Raw genomic sequence first — 17,945 nt, forward strand, 5'->3', positions numbered from 1 at the left:
ATTGACGATGCAGACTAGGGGTGCCATGATCCTGCATCATTGACGATGCAGACTAAGGCTGCCATGATCTCACACCATTGACGATACAGACTAGGGGTGCCATGATCCTGCACGATTGACGATGCAGACTAGGGCTGCCATGATCTCACACTATTGACGATGCAGACTAGGGGTGCCATGATCCTGCACCATTGACGATGCAGACTAGGGGTGCCATGATCCTGCATCATTGACGATGCATACTAAGGCTGCCATGATCTCACACCATTGACGATGCAGACTAGGGGTGCCATGATCCTGCACCATTGACGATGCAGACTAGGGCTGCCATGATCCTGCACCATTGACGATGCAGACTAGGGGTGCCATGATCCTGCATCATTGACGATGCAGACTAGGGCTGCCATGATCTCACACCATTGACGATGCAGACTAGGGGTGCCATGATCCTGCACCATTGACGATGCAGACTAGGGCTGCCATGATTCCCACCATTGACGATGCAGACTAGGGTTCCCATGATCTCACACCTTTGGTAATGCTGGTTGGGGATGATGGGAGTTTTAATCCAAGACATCTGGAGAGCCAAAGGTCGCACACTCCTGCCTAGCATACGGTGGGAACTCCAGGGATGTTGGGTATTCCCGATTACCTGAGAACTTGATCATACTTAATGCATTAGTCGCCTTTGTCTGGGAGACACCTGGCCTACCCCTGTGTCAGGCTGGAGCTCTGCAGCGATGACCTCACTTAGGTCTGTCTCATAAGCCATGTGTGGTGTTTCTCGGTCTTCCTGGTTATGTTCACTCTCAGAGGATGCTGTGGTTGCTCCTTCAGGTGGTGCTCTTGTTCTTTCAGGAGTAGACGCATGTTGTATGGACCATGTACCCAAGGCCGCATGGCCATCCGTCTCCTGCAGATTCTCATCAGTATCTGGAATGTGGCTGGGGCATCCTTGAATCCCAACCGAGCCATTTCAAAGAACCATGAACCTCCTCTGACCTTTTCCATTAGTGACACGTGCCTCTATCCCTCTGCGAAATTGAGAGTGATAAGAAAATGGTGGCAGCACTATTACTGTCACGAGGCCGGTGGCGGAGTGAGAGGTAACAGGACAGCGGGGTGTGTGCATATTTGGCAGGTGTTGCTCCATTTAACCCCTGATGAATGATTTATTGCCTCTGCCAATCCCAGCTGTGAGAGGGGCACTAGTGTGGAGTGCCACTGCCTCCTCGTGGCATAGTCCACCAGCTCCAGAAGGTGACCCTTTGCCTTCTCTTTCTAATCCTGATTTATTTTTTGAGGAACCAGTTAAAACACTGTTAAACACCCACAGCTGTGGATATTTATCCACAGCTGTTTCTCAGAATAGCCCCAGACACTCAACTGGTTTGAGGGGCAGGAATGTGTAGAGTAAGTTATGTTTTTGGGGAGACCTGGTCAATACAATACAAGGGCAAAACACAAGAGGTGATGGTTGGGGGTTTAGGATTAATCTTAACCTCTGCCATTGCTCCGGGCAACCCTACAGACCATCGCGCTTCACCTGCCAAGCCACTACAAAAGGGGGAAGGCCATATGCAAATCAGGGTTGGCCCCACCCCCAAAAGGGGAAGTGCAGCCCAAACTGCTTGGTCACATCCCTTCTGCACAAGACCACAAGCATCCTCAAAACCTGGTGGTGGTAAAACACAACCCCTAATGTCTCATGGAATTCAATTCGCCTGGGAGGGAAATGTCATAGGCATGGGTTATGAATTCCGCACCCTCTACTCTACCTCTGTCCTTGTGATGGAATGCTGCTGCCTACCCTAGGCCAGTTCCCCAAAAGAATCACTTGACTTTCTTGTTTTGTTTTGTATTTTTTTCATTCTAAAGTTTTATTGTGAGCATGTTAATGGATTGAGAAAACAGTGGGCATATTCCTAACAGACATGCTCTATCCATGTACGTCCCGGATGCGTATAACGTGATACTGTGGGGTTTCACACACTGATGCAGGCTATGAGGACCAGCATGTATTCATGCTTTAAGTACTTGGACCCAGGTGACTCTCTTTGCACTGCTGCTAGGATTCTACCCGGCTGAGGGTGAAAGGGGCATGTGTTGGGGGGGCGGGGGGGCAGAATTCTCTGCAAGGCTCTCAAGGGGCGGAGAGATATGTGCCTGTGTTAAACATGGCTGGCCATTCATAGTTGTTATCACTTCCGCCAGTCTTGGTACTGTCCCAAGGGACGAACATAGGACAGAGGCGGTTTCTCATTGTGGCAGCATTTTCCTACAGCTCTGAGGTCAAAGTCCTTCATGGGCCAACTACTCACAGGCAGTGATTCTATGTAGGATGAGAGGCAGTAGGAACAAATACACAATCCCACTAAGGGGCATGGCAGGACTCCAGAGTCCCCATAACGGGTGTGTTTGCTCAAGGGACCTCTGCACACCCTCCTGGGCCCTTAGACCAATAGTGGGCCCCCAGCCCAAGGTGAAGCTTTCTGCTTCCTCCTATCTGTAGGCACTACAGAGGTGTGCCCCGAGTTGTGCCCTTGCCAGCAGCACTGTTTCAGGTTGCACCTGTGTTCCTTGTATCTGATGGCGCTCTCTCTTGTCTCTTTCTCCCCACAGTGGCATTATCGGGGAGCGATTACCCATCCGCTATTACCTCTCCTCCGGGATGATTTTCAGCGGCTGCTTCACGGCGCTCTTTGGACTCGGCTATTTCTATAACATACACAACCTCTGGTTCTACATCATTGCCCAGGTGAGCCGCTCTGTGCCCGCTGCCATGCCCGCTGCTGTGAAGATGTGGCACGAGGAAGTGCAACCAGGGCTCCACTCAGGCCAGTCTGCTCTATTCATCTCGAGATCTTGTATATATATTAATGCAGTCTTGCCCACAATATAGGAATTCCCCAAATCCCAACTTTGCATGCATGAGTTATGCAATGAAGATAACCATTGAATTTAGTGTGTTTTGTTTTCTATTATAAAGAGTAAAACTTCTGCCACCCTCCCGTCACCACATCCCTTGACCCCTCCTGTTTTCAGCACTCTTCCTTTCTAAAGCGCATTTCAGAAATCCTTTAACAGTCTTTTACAGAGGGGGCGGGGGGAGTCTCTCCATTCCCTTCCCTCCTTTCTCGCATTCTGAATAATCGGAATAATATCCTTCCTTGAAGTCTGGAGATTGTTTCCCAACATGTTGTTTTTTTATTTTCAAACTAGGCAAAGTGGCTAAAAAGCAACCCCCGTTCTACCGTAGTCCAGCGGACTGAGTTGAGGGTAATCAGCTGTAAGGGTGCAGAAGTACGAGTCTGGCACAGTGGTGGCATGGTGATTGCTGCCCTCCGTAAGGGTGCAGAAGTACGAGTCTGGCACAGTGGTGGCATGGTGATTGCTACCCTCCGTAAGGGTGCAGAAGTACGAGTCTGGCACAGTGGTGGCATGGTGATTGCTGCCCTCCGTAAGGGTGCAGAAGTACGAGTCTGGCACAGTGGTGGCATGGTGATTGCTACCCTCCGTAAGGGTGCAGAATTACGAGTCTGGCACAGTGGTGGCATGGTGATTGCTACCCTCCGTAAGGGTGCAGAACTACGAGTCTGGCACAGTGGTGGCATGGTGATTGCTACCCTCCGTAAGGGTGCAGAAGTACGAGTCTGGCACAGTGGTGGCATGGTGATTGCTACCCTCCGTAAGGAAGTACGAGTCTGGCACAGTGGTGGAACGGTAATTGCTACCCTCCGTAAGGGTGCAGAAGTACGAGTCTGGCACAGTGGTGGCATGGTGATTGCTACCCTCCGTAAGGGTGCAGAAGTATGAGTCTGGCACAGTGGTGGCATGGTGATTGCTACCCTCCGTAAGGGTGCAGAAGTACGAGTCTGGCACAGTGGTGGCATGGTGATTGCTACCTTCTGTAAGGGTGCAGAAGTACGAGTCTGGCACAGTGGTGGCATGGTGATTGCTACCCTCTGTTAGGGTGCAGAATTACGAGTCTGGCACAGTGGTGGCATGGTGATTGCTACCCTCTGTTAGGGTGCAGAATTACGAGTTTGACACAGTGGTAGCATGGTGGTTGCTACCCTCTGTAAGGGTGCAGAAGTACGAAGTAAAAGAAAAGGAAAGACCTATCTTGCCCTAGTTCTATGGGGTGTTGCCCTATCTCAACAAAAATAGGACTCTGTCAAGTAAAAGGTCCCCCGTCCTGTGTCCAAACCTATTTCCGTCCCTTACACTCTAAACAAACTAAGGAAAAACTAGGTGTCTTCCTGATCCAGAAGGATGCCTCTCTCGCTATGCATATGAATTCGATTGTTCAGTCCTTGATGAGACAATGCAAGGAATGATCTTTTAACTAACATATACAAACAGAGTTCCCAAAATCAGAGGGGAGTCCCTTCCCCTGCTCTCTCCAGCTTACAAATGTAGCATCAAGTCTGGTTCACTGTCCTTGACTGTAGATTTCCAAAACACAAAACACAGCCCCCAAGTATCACAGGGGAGTCTCTTCCCCAACCGAGTCTGGTTCACTATCTTGCCAGACTTGACTGTAGATCTTAGAAATATTCCAGAGAATAGTTCTGCTTTTGGCAGGGGGTCCTCGACCCTGTGTTTTAGCTTCTTGCACCTCCCTTTCTCTCTTACAACCCTCTGGGATGTCTCAGCCCTGTGTTTAGCTTCCTGCACCTCCCTTTCTCTCTTACAACCCTTTGGGATGTCTCAGCCCAGTGTTTAGCTTCCTGCACCTCCCTTTCTCTCTTACAACCCTCTGGGAAGTCTCAGCCCTGTGTTTAGCTTCCTGCACCTCCCTTTCTCTCTTACAGCCCTCTGGGATGTCTCAGCCCAGTGTTTAGCTTCCTGCACCTCCCTTTATCTCTTACAGCCCTCTGGGCTGTCTCAGCCCTGTGTTTAGCTTCCTGCACCTCCCTTTCTCTCTTATAACCCTCTGGGATGTACCTCCCAGACTTGTTTTGCAGCTTGTTTCTCTTTTGTGTGGGTCACAGATCCCTTTAGATTATCTCAGGATCTCCCCGACTTGTTTTGGGCATCAGCACTGTGAGAAACCTGAGGGTATCCTCACTCCCACTGCCCCTGGATCCACTTCTCAGGTGGCCAGGGAAAGGCCATCACTTTTGGATCCTGGGCCTGGGGGTGGAGAAGCGAGGGAGGATCACCTGGGTGGATGTATCTTGGGGATTGAGAGTAGGGCACCCACAGGCGAGACATGGTATCCCACTTTTCCTATTGAAGACCAACCTAGCCCTGCCTCAGCCTTTTTAGGCTATTGTCAAGCAGCTCCCCTCATTATCCCACACTTTACCTATGATGGTACTGGGACAAGGTAGCGGCATGTAAAGTATTGTAGAGATCTGGCGTGCCTCCTTAACTATGGTCAGGCACTTATACCAAACAACCCACACGTGAGGTCATTTAGTAATTGTCATAAGTATAAGAAGGCGAGCAGTTCAGAGTGAGAGTCCAGAGACTGGAGAGCTGGGACCGGAGAAACCTGCTGGCGGGAAGCAGGAGACGTGGCACGCTGCTAGAAGGAGATCAACCTGGAGTCTGGAGTGCTTGGTGAGGCAAAGCGGAGAGAGGGAGCAAGCGGCAAGACGGCAGGCAAGAGCAGGCGGGCCTGCAGGAGGACCAGAAGCGAAACAACCACTTTGGATGGTGGTTGAGACGCTTACCTACCCAGAGACCGCTGCCCCGCCTGCAGAGAGGAAGCCAGTAAGTGCATGTTAGCCGTGTAACAGGTGGGACAGGCAGCTGAATCTCCCCAGTGAATGCACAGCCAACGCCGCATTAAGCAGAGGTCGTGGAACGTTGCAAAGACTGATGAGCCTGCCAGACACCAGGGGGAAAGGGGTGTCTAGAAGGGGCACAGCGCAATCTTAAGGGTTTAATATGCAACCTTGTGAATACTGAATAAATGGAAAAATACTATTGAATACCGAATTGAATACACCCTTATAGGCAAAGCTAATAGCTGATGAAAGCCATAGGGGAAAGCACCCATTTGGAAGTAGCCTACAGAAAGAAAGTGCAAGTGTGAAAGAGTGCAATAGAAAGGTGGTGCAGGAACAAGACCACCACAAAGTGAACTTTATGCGTGGACAGAGTGCGGCAAGGACAAAGCCTGGCAAGAGGTGTGTGACACGTTGTGGCAAAGCCAGGAGAAGCCAGGAGAGTTTAAAACTACAATCAAAAAATAGGGCTCCTGGTGTGGAACCTATTCTACCCAGGAGGATTAACTAGGAAAACAAAAGATACAAATGAATAGGTCCAAGGATGCTAGGCTCAGAACAACACCTCCACATGTATTATCAAAATCTGCATTGCTAAGGAAGGAATCACTCTTCAATAGTATGTTGTAGAGATAAATCTCATTTTTTTATATTAGAGTTGTGTGCAAAAAGACATAAATCCAGCATTTAGAGAAATTAAGACATCAAAATGGTTTGCTAAAACAGAACAATCAGACAAAAAAAGAAAGATATTTACAACACACAGTGCCAAAAAACATTTTTTGGGACAATCTCCAAATTGTGTGTGTGCAACAAACCCGACTCCTATTAGGATTTGCCAAGAAATTCACATATTACAGAGTACATATTCAAGTCAACATTTGTGGAAAACACATAGAACAATGGTGGGTACACAAAATTATTTTTCTTGCGTAAACAGCATTAATGTGCTGTAGTTTTGGGGGGAGTAGTGCATCTACACCAGGTGTTTCAGCCGTTTCTAGGTGGGCTAGGTGTGCCTCATCTTTAACACGGCCTTCATCAGGACGGAGTTCTGTGTAGATTGACGTCTGTGCTGCAGGGGAAGGTGACTACAGTCAGGGGGGTGTCTGAGCCAAAATTATTTAGTTTGAGTGAATCACGTGTGGTTGATGTAAAATCAAAAAGCACATAGCTTACCTATGGGTTAATAGATTTCACAGGCGCTAAATTTGAGATCTGCTAGCCGCATGGGCTGGCCTCTGTATGATCCTGTTGCAAATAACAGAGAACGAGAGAAGCAAAAGGAGGTTGAAGCTAAACATGTCCCCGTTTAAAAAGGCATGAAAAAAAGTTCAGGGAAAAAAGTTTTACCTCTCGCTGGAGGTCGAAAAATGCTGATCCAGGGTGGTATCAGTGGGAAACAGACACGGCTTGCACAGCTAAAAAATATATATGGCTCAAGGTGAGTGTGGTTACCTAGCAACAACTGTCTCATATATATAGCAGTAAGTGCAGGGTTTATTTTAAAGTACCTGTGAGGGTTGCAGCATGGGCAGCCTGTCTGCAAAAAAGTACGAGCTGGAGCTCCTCAGGCTGCTGAGTCACAGATGAGACTGCAGGGGCCTGACTGCAAAGCGTTGGTAACGCTGTTGCTAGGTCCCTGTAGGTATTTATATGTCGGCCATCTTGGAATGGCCCTAGGATCGAGTGGGAAACAAAATGATGGATTCTGCTCCATCCGGGGGGCACAAAAAAAGCTCAATCAATTTTGGGTGTGATTAGTGTCAACGCGTGTCTAAAAAGTTAATTTAGACAATATTGTTGACAAACGGTTGTCATGGCAACCGTAAGCATTGCGGAGTGGCATTGGTTTTTTATACTCTGAAACAACATAGCTAAATGCCCCATGAGGTTGTGATTACCGAAAATACTTCATTTCAATATGTTGTGGGATGGATCACAAAATGTGTATGTGTCTCAGGAATCTCAGCAGAGAAAAACCATAATTAAGTAGGTGGACAGTTTGTATTGTATTACTAACAGCCCGAGAGGGTGAGAATTAGGGCGTGTCGCCTGGAAACTTAATACATAGTTTCATAATGACAGAAAACATTTGGAATTAACAAAGAAAGTATAGTTTTTCATGTAGGTGATTTTATACATTGACCAAAAAAACACACACAGTGCCATAATGTCTACTGACTTCTGCATTTCATGAAATGAAAAATGATCATAGTGTTAAGAAGTTCATAGCTCATACTCAATCATTGGGCACATGTCATTACAGGAAAGACTTCCATTCAACTGACACATTTAGACCAGCCTGAACGGAGTTAAGTCTGTGGACCCACCGTTGTTCTAATTGGGTCAGCGTTTTGTTCAGACCCCCCCCACGCTTTGCTGGTTTCACTTTTTGGAGGACAAAACATCTTATATCAGTATCACTATGGTTCTTACTGATAAAATGCTCTACTAGGGGCTTGTCTGCTACCTTGTTCCTGATAGAGGAACGATGTTCAGACATGCGCATTTTGATGGCACGTGTGGTTTTTCCTATGTAGAGGAGTTTGCAAGGGCATTGTATTACATATATGACACCCTTCGTGTTACAGTTTGTAAAATCTTTCATTATCCATTTAACTTGTGCATGTTCGAAAGATTTCTTTTGTAGGGTCAAAGGGCATGCCACACATTGACCACATTTGTGATGTCCAACTATCAGAGGTAAATCCCATAGTGTGTTCTGTGTTTGTGGGGGTGGCTCTATGAAGGTGTGTACTAGAGCGTCTCTTAGATTTCTGTTTTTCTTGAAAGCAAAACATGGCACATTGTGCAGAGTGCCGGGGTGTTTCACCAAATGCCAGTTCTTCTTGATGGTTTTCTGGATCAATAGGCTCAAGGGTCCAAAAGTGGTGACACATACCAGTCTTCCCAAATCTTTTTTCGGTTTGTTTTCCAAACAGATTTCTCTAGGTGTATGTTTGGCTCCCTTTTTGGCTTGGTTGATGGCCTTTTTTGGATAGCCTCTCTCTGCAAGTCGTTGGGTTAGTCCTTCCGCATGTTGTTGGAATTTTGCCAGGTCTGAACAATTTCTTCGTATACGCAAAAATTGTCCGTAAGGTAAATTGTACTTTAATCCCATCGGAGGATAACTTTGGAAGTGCAACAAAGTGTTGCGGTCCGTGGGTTTTCGGAACAAATCAGTTTTTAGTCGATCCCCGGTCTTGTAGATATGCAGATCCAAGAAATCTATTTGGTGGTGGTCCCAATGCATGGTAAAATGAATGTGAGTATTTCTTAAGTTGATCCAACTGCGGAACTGTTGTAGTTCCAAAGGTGTCCCCTGCCATATAATAATCACGTCGGATTATTATATGTTCAGGATACCACAAACACTATTAACTTACTTGACGACATCATCCTCACTACCGATAGCCTCCTTGTCACAATGGATGTCGAGGCTCTATATACATCGATACCACAACAAGAAGGTCTAGAAGCCATTCGTGACATCCTGAACACCAGAGAAGACTTAGATTCTACCCCCACAAATTTCATCCTTGAGTGCACTAGATTGGCAATGTCTGAAAATGTCTTCCTGTTTCAGAACCAAATCTACAAACAAACTAAAGGTGTGAGTATGGGCGCTACTTTCGCCCCGGACATTGCCAATCTATATATGGCCCGCTACTAAAAGAACCATGTCTTCACGCCAGACAACCCCTTCCTAGGAAACATCTCATTATGGAAGAGATACATTGACAACGTGATTATTATATGGCAGGGGACACCTTTGGAACTACAACAGTTCCACAGTTGGATCAACTTAAGAAGTACTCACATTAATTTTACCATGCATTGGGACCACCACCAAATAGATTTCTTGGATCTGCATATCTACAAGACCGGGGATCGACTAAAAACTGAGTTGTTTCGAAAACCCACGGACCGCAACGCTTTGCTGCACTTCCAAAGTTATCATCTGATGGGATTAAAGTACAATTTACCTTACGGACAATTTTTGCGTATACGAAGAAATTGTTCAGACCTGGCAAAATTCCATCAACATGCGGAAGGACTAACCCGACGACTTGCAGAGAGAGGCTATCCAAAAAAGGCCATCAACCAAGCCAAAAAGAGAGCCAAACATACACCTAGAGAAATCTGTTGGGAAAACAAACCGAAAAAAGATTTGAGAAGACTGGTATGTGTCACCACTTTTGGACCCTTGAGCCTATTGATCCAGAAAACCATTAAGAAGAACTGGCATTTGGTGAAACACCCCGGCACTCTGCACAATGTGCCATGTTTTGCTTTCAAGAAAAACAGAAATCAAAGAGACACTCTAGTACACACCTTCATAGAGCCACCCCCACAAACACAGAACACACTATGGGATTTACCTCCGATAGTTGGACATCACAAATGTGGTCAATGTGTGGCATGCCCTTTGACCCTACAAAAGAAATCTTTCGAACATGCACGAGTTAAATGGGTAATGAAAGATTTTACAAACTGTAACACGAAGGGTGTCATATATGTAATACAATGCCCTTGCAAACTCCTCTACATAGGAAAAACCACACGTGCCATCAAAATGCGCATCTCTGAACATCGTTCCTGTATCAGGAACAAGGTAGCAGACAAGCCCCTAGTAGAGCATTTTATCAGTAAGAACCATAGTGATACTGATATAAGATGGTTTGTCCTCCAAAAAGTGAAACCAGCAAAGCGTGGGGGGGATCTGAACAAAACGCTGACCCAATTAGAACAACGGTGGGTCCACAGACTTAACTCCGTTCAGGCTGGTCTAAATGTGTCAGTTGAATGGAAGTCTTTCCTGTAATGACATGTGCCCAATGATTGAGTATGAGCTATGAACTTCTTAACACTATGATCATTTTTCATTTCATGAAATGCAGAAGTCAGTAGACATTATGGCACTGTGTGGGTTTTTTTGGTCAATGTATGAAATCACCTACATGAAAAACTATACTTTCTTTGTTAATTCCAAATGTTTTCTGTCATTATGAAACTATGTATTAAGTTTCCAGGCGACACGCCCTAATTCTCACCCTCTCGGGCTGTTAGTAATACAATACAAACTGTCCACTTACTTAATTATGGTCTTTCTCTGCTGAGATTCCTGAGACACATACACATTTTGTGATCCATGCCACTACATATTGAAATGAAGTATTTTCGGTAATCACAACCTCATGGGGCCATTAGCTATGTTGTTTCAGAGTATAAAAAACCAATGCCACTCCGCAATGCTTACGGTTGCCATGACAACCGTTTGTCAACAATATTGTCTAAATTAACTTTTTAGACACGCGTTGACACTAATCACACCCAAAATTGATTGAGCTTTTTTTGTGCCCCCCGGATGGAGCAGAATCCATCATTTTGTTTCCCACTCGATCCTAGGGGCATTCCAAGATGGCCGACATATAAATACCTATAGGGACCTAGCAACAGCGTTACCAACGCTTTGCAGTCAGGCCCCTGCAGTCTCATCTGTGACTCAGCAGCCTGAGGAGCTCCAGCTCGTACTTTTTTGCAGACAGGCTGCCCATGCTGCAACCCTCACAGGTACTTTAAAATAAACCCTGCACTTACTGCTATATATATGAGACAGTTGTTACTAGGTAACCACACTCACCTTGAGCCATATATATTTTTTAGCTGTGCAAGCCGTGTCTGTTTCCCAATGATACCACCCTGGATCAGCATTTTTCGACCTCCAGCGAGAGGTAAGATTTTTTTCCCTGCATATAATAAAAAACTTTTTTTCATGCCTTTTTAAACGGGGACATGTTTAGCTTCAACCTCCCTTTGCTTCTCTCGTTCTCTGTTATTTGCAACAGGATCATACAGAGACCAGCCCATGCGGCTAGCAGATCTCAAATTTAGTGCCTGTGAAATCTATTAACCCATAGGTAAGCTATGTGCTTTTTGATTTTACATCAACCACACGTGATTCACTCAAACTAAATAATTTTGGCTCAGACACCCCCCTGACTGTAGTCTCCTTCCCCTGCAGCACAGACGTCAATCTACACAGAACTCCGTCCTGATGAAGGCCGTGTTAAAGATGAGGCACACCTAGCCCACCTAGAAATGGCTGAAACACCTGGTGTAGATGCACTACTCCCCCCAAAACTACAGCACATTAATGCTGTTTATGCAAGAAAAATAATTTTGTGTACCCACCATTGTTCTATGTGTTTTCCACAAATGTTGACTTGAATATGTACTCTGTAATATGTGAATGTCTTGGCAAATCCTAATAGGAGTCGGGTTTGTTGCACACACAAAATTTGGAGATTGTCCCAAAAAATGTTTTTTTGGCACTGTGTGTTGTAAATATCTTTCTGTTTTTTTGTCTGATTGTTCTGTTTTAGCAAACCATTTTGATGTCTTAATTTCTCTAAATGTTGGATTTATGTCTTTTTGCACACAACTCTAATATAAAAAAAATGAGATTTATCTCTACAACATACTATTGAAGAGTGATTCCTTCCTTAGCAATGCAGATTTTGATAATACATGTGGAGGTGTTGTTCTGAGCCTAGCATCCTTGGACCTATTCATTTGTATCTTTTGTTTTCCGAGTTTAAAACTACAGCCAAAGGTACGAGGCCGACAAGGAGAAACTAAAGGTAAATCTGTACACACGGACAAGTACAGAAGAACCTGTGTGAGCTGAAGGGTATCGGGTTCCTGGCTGCACGACCTGTGATGGGTGGACCGTGTGGTCTGACAACTGCGCATAGACCAGTGACCCTTAAACGATCAAAGTCAAAGACATTCTGAAATGAACTCAGGAGGAAATACTGTGAGTAAAGTGGTGACGCGAGCCCGGAGGAAGGCCACATGAACCTGGATTTATGCTGAACTTTGCAAGGTTGGAACCCATACAAGTTGCTACATTGAATTCTTGGGGAAGGGAACCCTGAGACTTGATGAACTACAAATATTTTCTTGAGGACGGAGCCTCAAAATCCTTTTCTTTTGGAACTGTGTTGCCTTGAACTTGGGGAAGGGAACACTGAGGATTGTGTGAACGGTGTTGCCTTGAACTTGGGAAAGGTAATATTGAGACTTTTTGCTGAACTTTCTTGAGCTTTGGGAAGGGGAGTTGAAAACAAAGCTAAAAGCTGGAAGAAGCTCAGAACTTTCTGTTAAGCACCATTTCTTTTGTTATTGACATCCCTACACACGGTTTAGCTTTAGTTGTGAGGGAAAGCATAGGTTTTGGACACAGACAGACTTTTATGTTGAACTCTCAGACTCAGACTTTCCTTAGTTTCTTTAGGTAGGGAAATCCCACCTTAGCAAAGGGCAAGTTAGGCCTTCGAGCATCCTGATATTTGATTAAATAAGCCATTTAATTTTGAACTTTGAATCTGTTGTCTGTGTCTTGCTTCGTGATGCCTTCACAGCACCAACACTGCGTGCTTCTTCAGGCTTGTGTGAGCCCCTGAATCCCTGTGTGCTGCTTTTGTGTGCTTCGCCCGACTTCAAATGGGTCCCAGAACCTGGTACGCTATTTCTGCGGGACCTCTCTCCCTACCTCACTTAGTGACCAGCTGAACGGACCTGGTGTACTCTCCTGCCAGGTACTGTTCCACATAGAATATTTCCAGCTTTTATAGTACTTTTGGTATGCCTTTCTGTCTCCTGTGATATTGGTAAGTGTCTCTTTACTCTTTTTGGCCCCCTCTGTGTCCCACCAGCCGGTCAACTCTTTCCCTACCTTTTGGGAAATGTTGCTGCGGTCTCCGGTCTTTCCTGGGAGTAGAGTAGGGCTTCACTGTTGCTTCCACTTTCAGCGACCTGCTTTCGGCACCTCCACAGCAGTAGTCTCTCTCTCACATCCTCGAGTGTGCAGCTTCTTCGCTGGTCGGGATTCCTCTCTCCCCATCACCGGACAAGGTGCTGCTCCACGGACCTAGTCGAGACACTTGTGCCTAAGAGCATTTTGTCCTCTTCTCCATGAGTCTCTCGCCAAGGAACCAGCGTCTTGTTCCTTGCTCCTCCCGGACTGGCTTGACAAGGTACATAGTCCTTCTTTGCTTTTTATGTCCTGGGCTGCTTCTAGTAAACTGTACTGGGTATGTTGGTTCCGTGGTGGGCTTATGCCTTTCTGGTTGATCTTCTTCGTCCCAATGATTGTATGCACACCACCACCGTAAGCCTCACTCTTCCTCGTCCCAGTATTATTGGTGTGAATGAATTCCTCTTCTCTACAGAGGTACATAGAGGTGTGGGGGACCACAAGGGACTGGGTAGGGTGAGAGGGGACAGAAATGAAGGGGAAGAATACCGTGTTCTCTTAAGGCTATTGTCACTGGTCCCATGGAGTGCTTCCCTCCTCATGAGATCCACCTGCTGAGTACCATCCCCAGGAGGACTATCGGGTAGCAGCCGCACCTCCCTGGTCACATGGGAAGGGGGCTCCTCGCATGGGAGCAGTGACAATTCCCTGGCATTCATTGCACACACATATTGTGGGCATGGTACCATTACTGTGTGCGCTGGTAGACGATTTGGGCGCAATAATTCTCTTTAGAAGAGTGAAGAGGATATTGATAAAAGTAATTCAGTTCCTTATGTGATGCCAGAAAAATGGGAAGTTGTAAATTTAAAAAAGAAATAGAAATGTACTAATCAGCAAGTGCATGGTATGGTATTGTAATCTATACTGGTGCCCTTTGACACTTTGGCGGAACTGAAAAGGAGGTGAGTGAGATAGATTAATGGAGAGAGACAAGTTGAAGATCCTCCAAGTATGCACTCGGGATGGCAATGTGTGCCGCAAGGAAGCCCAGGGGAGAGCTGGTCAGTCCACTGGTTGGTCTAGGGACACTTCCAAAGACTCAGGCGTCACAGATCCTCAAACTGGGGTTGAAACTGGTGGTTCTTGCCTGTTCAGGATTTGAAGCACCACCAAGGGTCTTCTTGAGATCAGGCAGAGGAGCAGGGCTTCACTGGGACTTCATCGGAGTTGGTACTGATCAACTGCAAGGGTCGTTGTCGGGTCATCAACTGGCTGCTCTTTTTCATAGAGGACTTGGCTCCAACGATGATCTGTCATACGGCTGTGGAGCCTTCCTTTTGTCCACGATTGGGGCTGGGCACTTGCTAAAGCCCACTAATTGTAAGGATCTGCACCATTCAACCTGGAAGTAGCTATCCAATCATTCATTGTAACTGGCCACAACATCTCTCAAGCAATAGCCATTCAGTCGCATGGATGTGTACTGGGACCAGACAGTCCCAGCCACCACATCCAAGCTCACACACAAACCACCGCTTTGCTCGCGAAGCCAGGCAGCTTTCCCCAGGAAAAGGCATTCCATATATGTTTTTTCCTGACCAAAGAAGGCCGGAAGAAGGCCAAAGAATAATATGGCCAAGGGACAAGTGCAAACCTTGTGGCACGGCCATCCTAGGGTTCTAGCCACCCTTAGTAGCCATTTGCGGTAAATGCAAAAGTGCACAAGTCAAACTTTACAAAAAACGGTGGAAAAATAACTGCTGCCTCCAGCATCATCTTGGGCACATTGTAAAAGTGACCAACAAGTCATTGCAGAAAAAACTATAAGGCTGCAACGTATCTTAACCGCACTTCACTTTAATTTGATGCGTGCAATTGTAACAATACAAGAAATTCACAAAGAGAAAGATAGTCTCCCAGTGCTGATAGTCTCCCAGTGCTGATGGTCTCCCAGTGCTGATAGTCTCCCAGTGCTGATGGTCTCCCAGTGCTGATAGTCTCCCAGTGCTGATAGACTCCCAGTGCTGATGGTCTCCCAGTGCTGATAGTCTCCCAGTGCTAATGGTCTCCCAGTGCTGATGGTCTCCTAGTACTGATAGTCTTGCAGTGCTGATAGTCTCCCATCTCCCAGTACTGATAGTCTCCTAGTACTGATAGTCTCCTAGTACTGATAGTCTTCCAGTACTGATAGTCTCCCAGTGCTGATAGTCTCCCAGTACTGATAGTCTCCCAGTGCTGATAGTCTCCCAGTGCTGATGGTCTCCCAGTGCTGATGGTCTCCCAGTGCTGATAGTCTCCCAGTGCTGATGGTCTCCCAGTGCTGATGGTCTCCCAGTGCTTATGGTCTCCTAGTACTGATAGTCTTGTAGTGCTGATAGTCTCCCATCTCCCAGTACTGATAGCCTCCTAGTACTGATAGTCTCCCAGTACTGATAGTCTCCCAGTGCTGATAGTCTCACAGTACTGATAGTCTCCCAGTGCTGATAGTCTCCCAGTGCTGATGGTCTCCCAGTGCTGATGGTCTCCCAGTGCTGATAGTCTCCCAGTGCTGATGGTCTCCCAGTGCTGATGGTCTCCTAGTACTGATAGTCTCCCAGTGCTGATAGTCTCCCATCTCCCAGTACTGATAGTCTCCTAGTACTGATAGTCTCCTAGTACTGATAGTCTTCCAGTACTGATAGTCTCCCAGTGCAGATGGTCTCCCAGTGCTGATGGTCTCCCAGTGCTGATGGTCTCCCAGTACTGATGGTCTTCCAGTACTGATAGTCTCCCAGTGCTGATAGTCTCCCAGTGCTGATGGTCTCCCAGTGCTGATGGTCTCCCAGTACTGATAGTCTTGCAGTGCTGATAGTCTCCCATCTCCCAGTACTGATAGTCTCCTAGTACTGATAGTCTTCCAGTACTGATAGTCTCCCAGTGCTGATAATCTCCCAGTGCTGATGGTCTCCCAGTACTGATAGTCTCCCAGTACTCATAGTCTCCCAGTGCTGATGGTCTCCCAGTACTGATAGTCTCCCAGTACTGATAGTCTCCCAGTGCTGATGGTCTCCCAGTGCTGACGGTCTCCCAGTACTGATAGTCTCCCATCTCCCAGTACTGATAGTCTCCTAGTACTGATAGGGCCTCATTACACGGATGGCGGTAAGGGATTACTGGTACCGGTAAGGGTACGGGTACTGGTAATCCCTTACCGCCTTACTACGAGGTCCCTTCGCGGGTCCCTACCTTAACGGCTGGTTTTGGGACCCGCAAAGGGACCTTGGAGGTAATTACGGTACCGCAATTTGCAGTACCACAATTACCGCCTTCCCCATTCTCATTGAGCCCTATGGGGACAAATGGGAATGGGGAAGGGCCAATGGTGAATGGGGAATTACCGCCCCGCCAACCTTGGAATGGGGCGGTTATTCCGCCATCCACCGTGGCAGAATCGGTAAATTACTGGCGGCAACCATGGCGCTAATAGCGCCATGGTTACTGCCTTCCGTGTAATGAGGCCCATAGTCTTAGGGACTGATTGGTTTCCCCAGAAGAATGAGTAAACAGCAATGGGAAGGAAAAGAGAAGGCTTTACTGACCTCCAAAATGCCAGGTCAGGATTCCAAACAGAGCAAAAGAAAGGATTTCCTTTCTATGTAGAACTCTATGGGAGGAAAGCAGCAAGATGGTATGGAAGAACCATGGTCTCCATCAGGCGGTTTCAAGGGAAAGACATGCTCTGCCTCGCTTGGCACCTTGTGCACTGTTCTGCACCTCAGAACTGAACATGTTTGGCCATTGTATCATGTTGTGTCGCTGCCGCCCACCATTTTAGCTTTGGGTGACATGCACCTCTGCCTTTCTATTCTGCCTGTTTCCTCTGCTCTGAGCTGTTCCTTTTGTTTCAGGTTCTGAATGGGCTGGTACAGACCACTGGGTGGCCAAGTGTCATTACCTGCATTGGAAACTGGTTTGGAAAAGGAAGGTAAGGGTGATTTGCAGGTCGCTCATCTTTGTTAGGCCTGCATGCCCGGGCAGGTAAACAACACCCATACCTGTGCCAGTCTGTTGCATTGCTGCTCTCTGCTCCCCACAACCCTCCAGTTTCAATGTGATCCTCATGTGTGTTCCCTAGTGTGATGCATTGCTGCTCTCTGCTCCCCACACGCCTCCAGTTTCAATGTGATCCTCATGTGTGTTCCCGAGTCTGTTGCATTGCTGCTCTCTGCTCCTCACAAGCCTCCAGTTTCAATGTGATCCTCATGTGTGTTCCCGAGTCTGTTTCATTGATGCTCTCTGCTCCCCACAAGCCTCCAGTTTCAATGTGATCCTCATGTGTGTTCCCGAGTCTGTTTCATTGATGCTCTCTGCTCCCCACAAGCCTTCAGTTTCAATGCGTTCCTCATGTGTGTTCCCGAGTCTGCTGCATTGCTGCTCTCTGCTCCCCACAAGCCTCC

At 46.8% G+C, this 17,945-nt stretch overlaps 1 protein-coding gene across 1 annotated transcript in view; it reads left to right on the forward strand.

Annotated features, from left to right (window-relative positions):
• The window catches only part of SLC37A1 (solute carrier family 37 member 1), a 314,109-nt gene that overhangs the window by 206,698 nt on the left and 89,466 nt on the right, over window positions 1–17,945 (forward strand). Inside the window, exons 6-7 of the mRNA XM_069635652.1 lie at window positions 2,623–2,758; window positions 17,397–17,473. Coding sequence (XP_069491753.1) covers window positions 2,623–2,758; window positions 17,397–17,473 — 213 coding nt within the window. The remainder of the gene's footprint in view (window positions 1–2,622; window positions 2,759–17,396; window positions 17,474–17,945) is intronic.

This window comes from Ambystoma mexicanum, chromosome 7p (assembly GCF_040938575.1).
Source record: "Ambystoma mexicanum isolate Mex_15411 chromosome 7p, UKY_AmexF1_1, whole genome shotgun sequence".
In the NCBI taxonomy this organism is placed as follows: Eukaryota; Metazoa; Chordata; class Amphibia; order Caudata; family Ambystomatidae; genus Ambystoma; species Ambystoma mexicanum.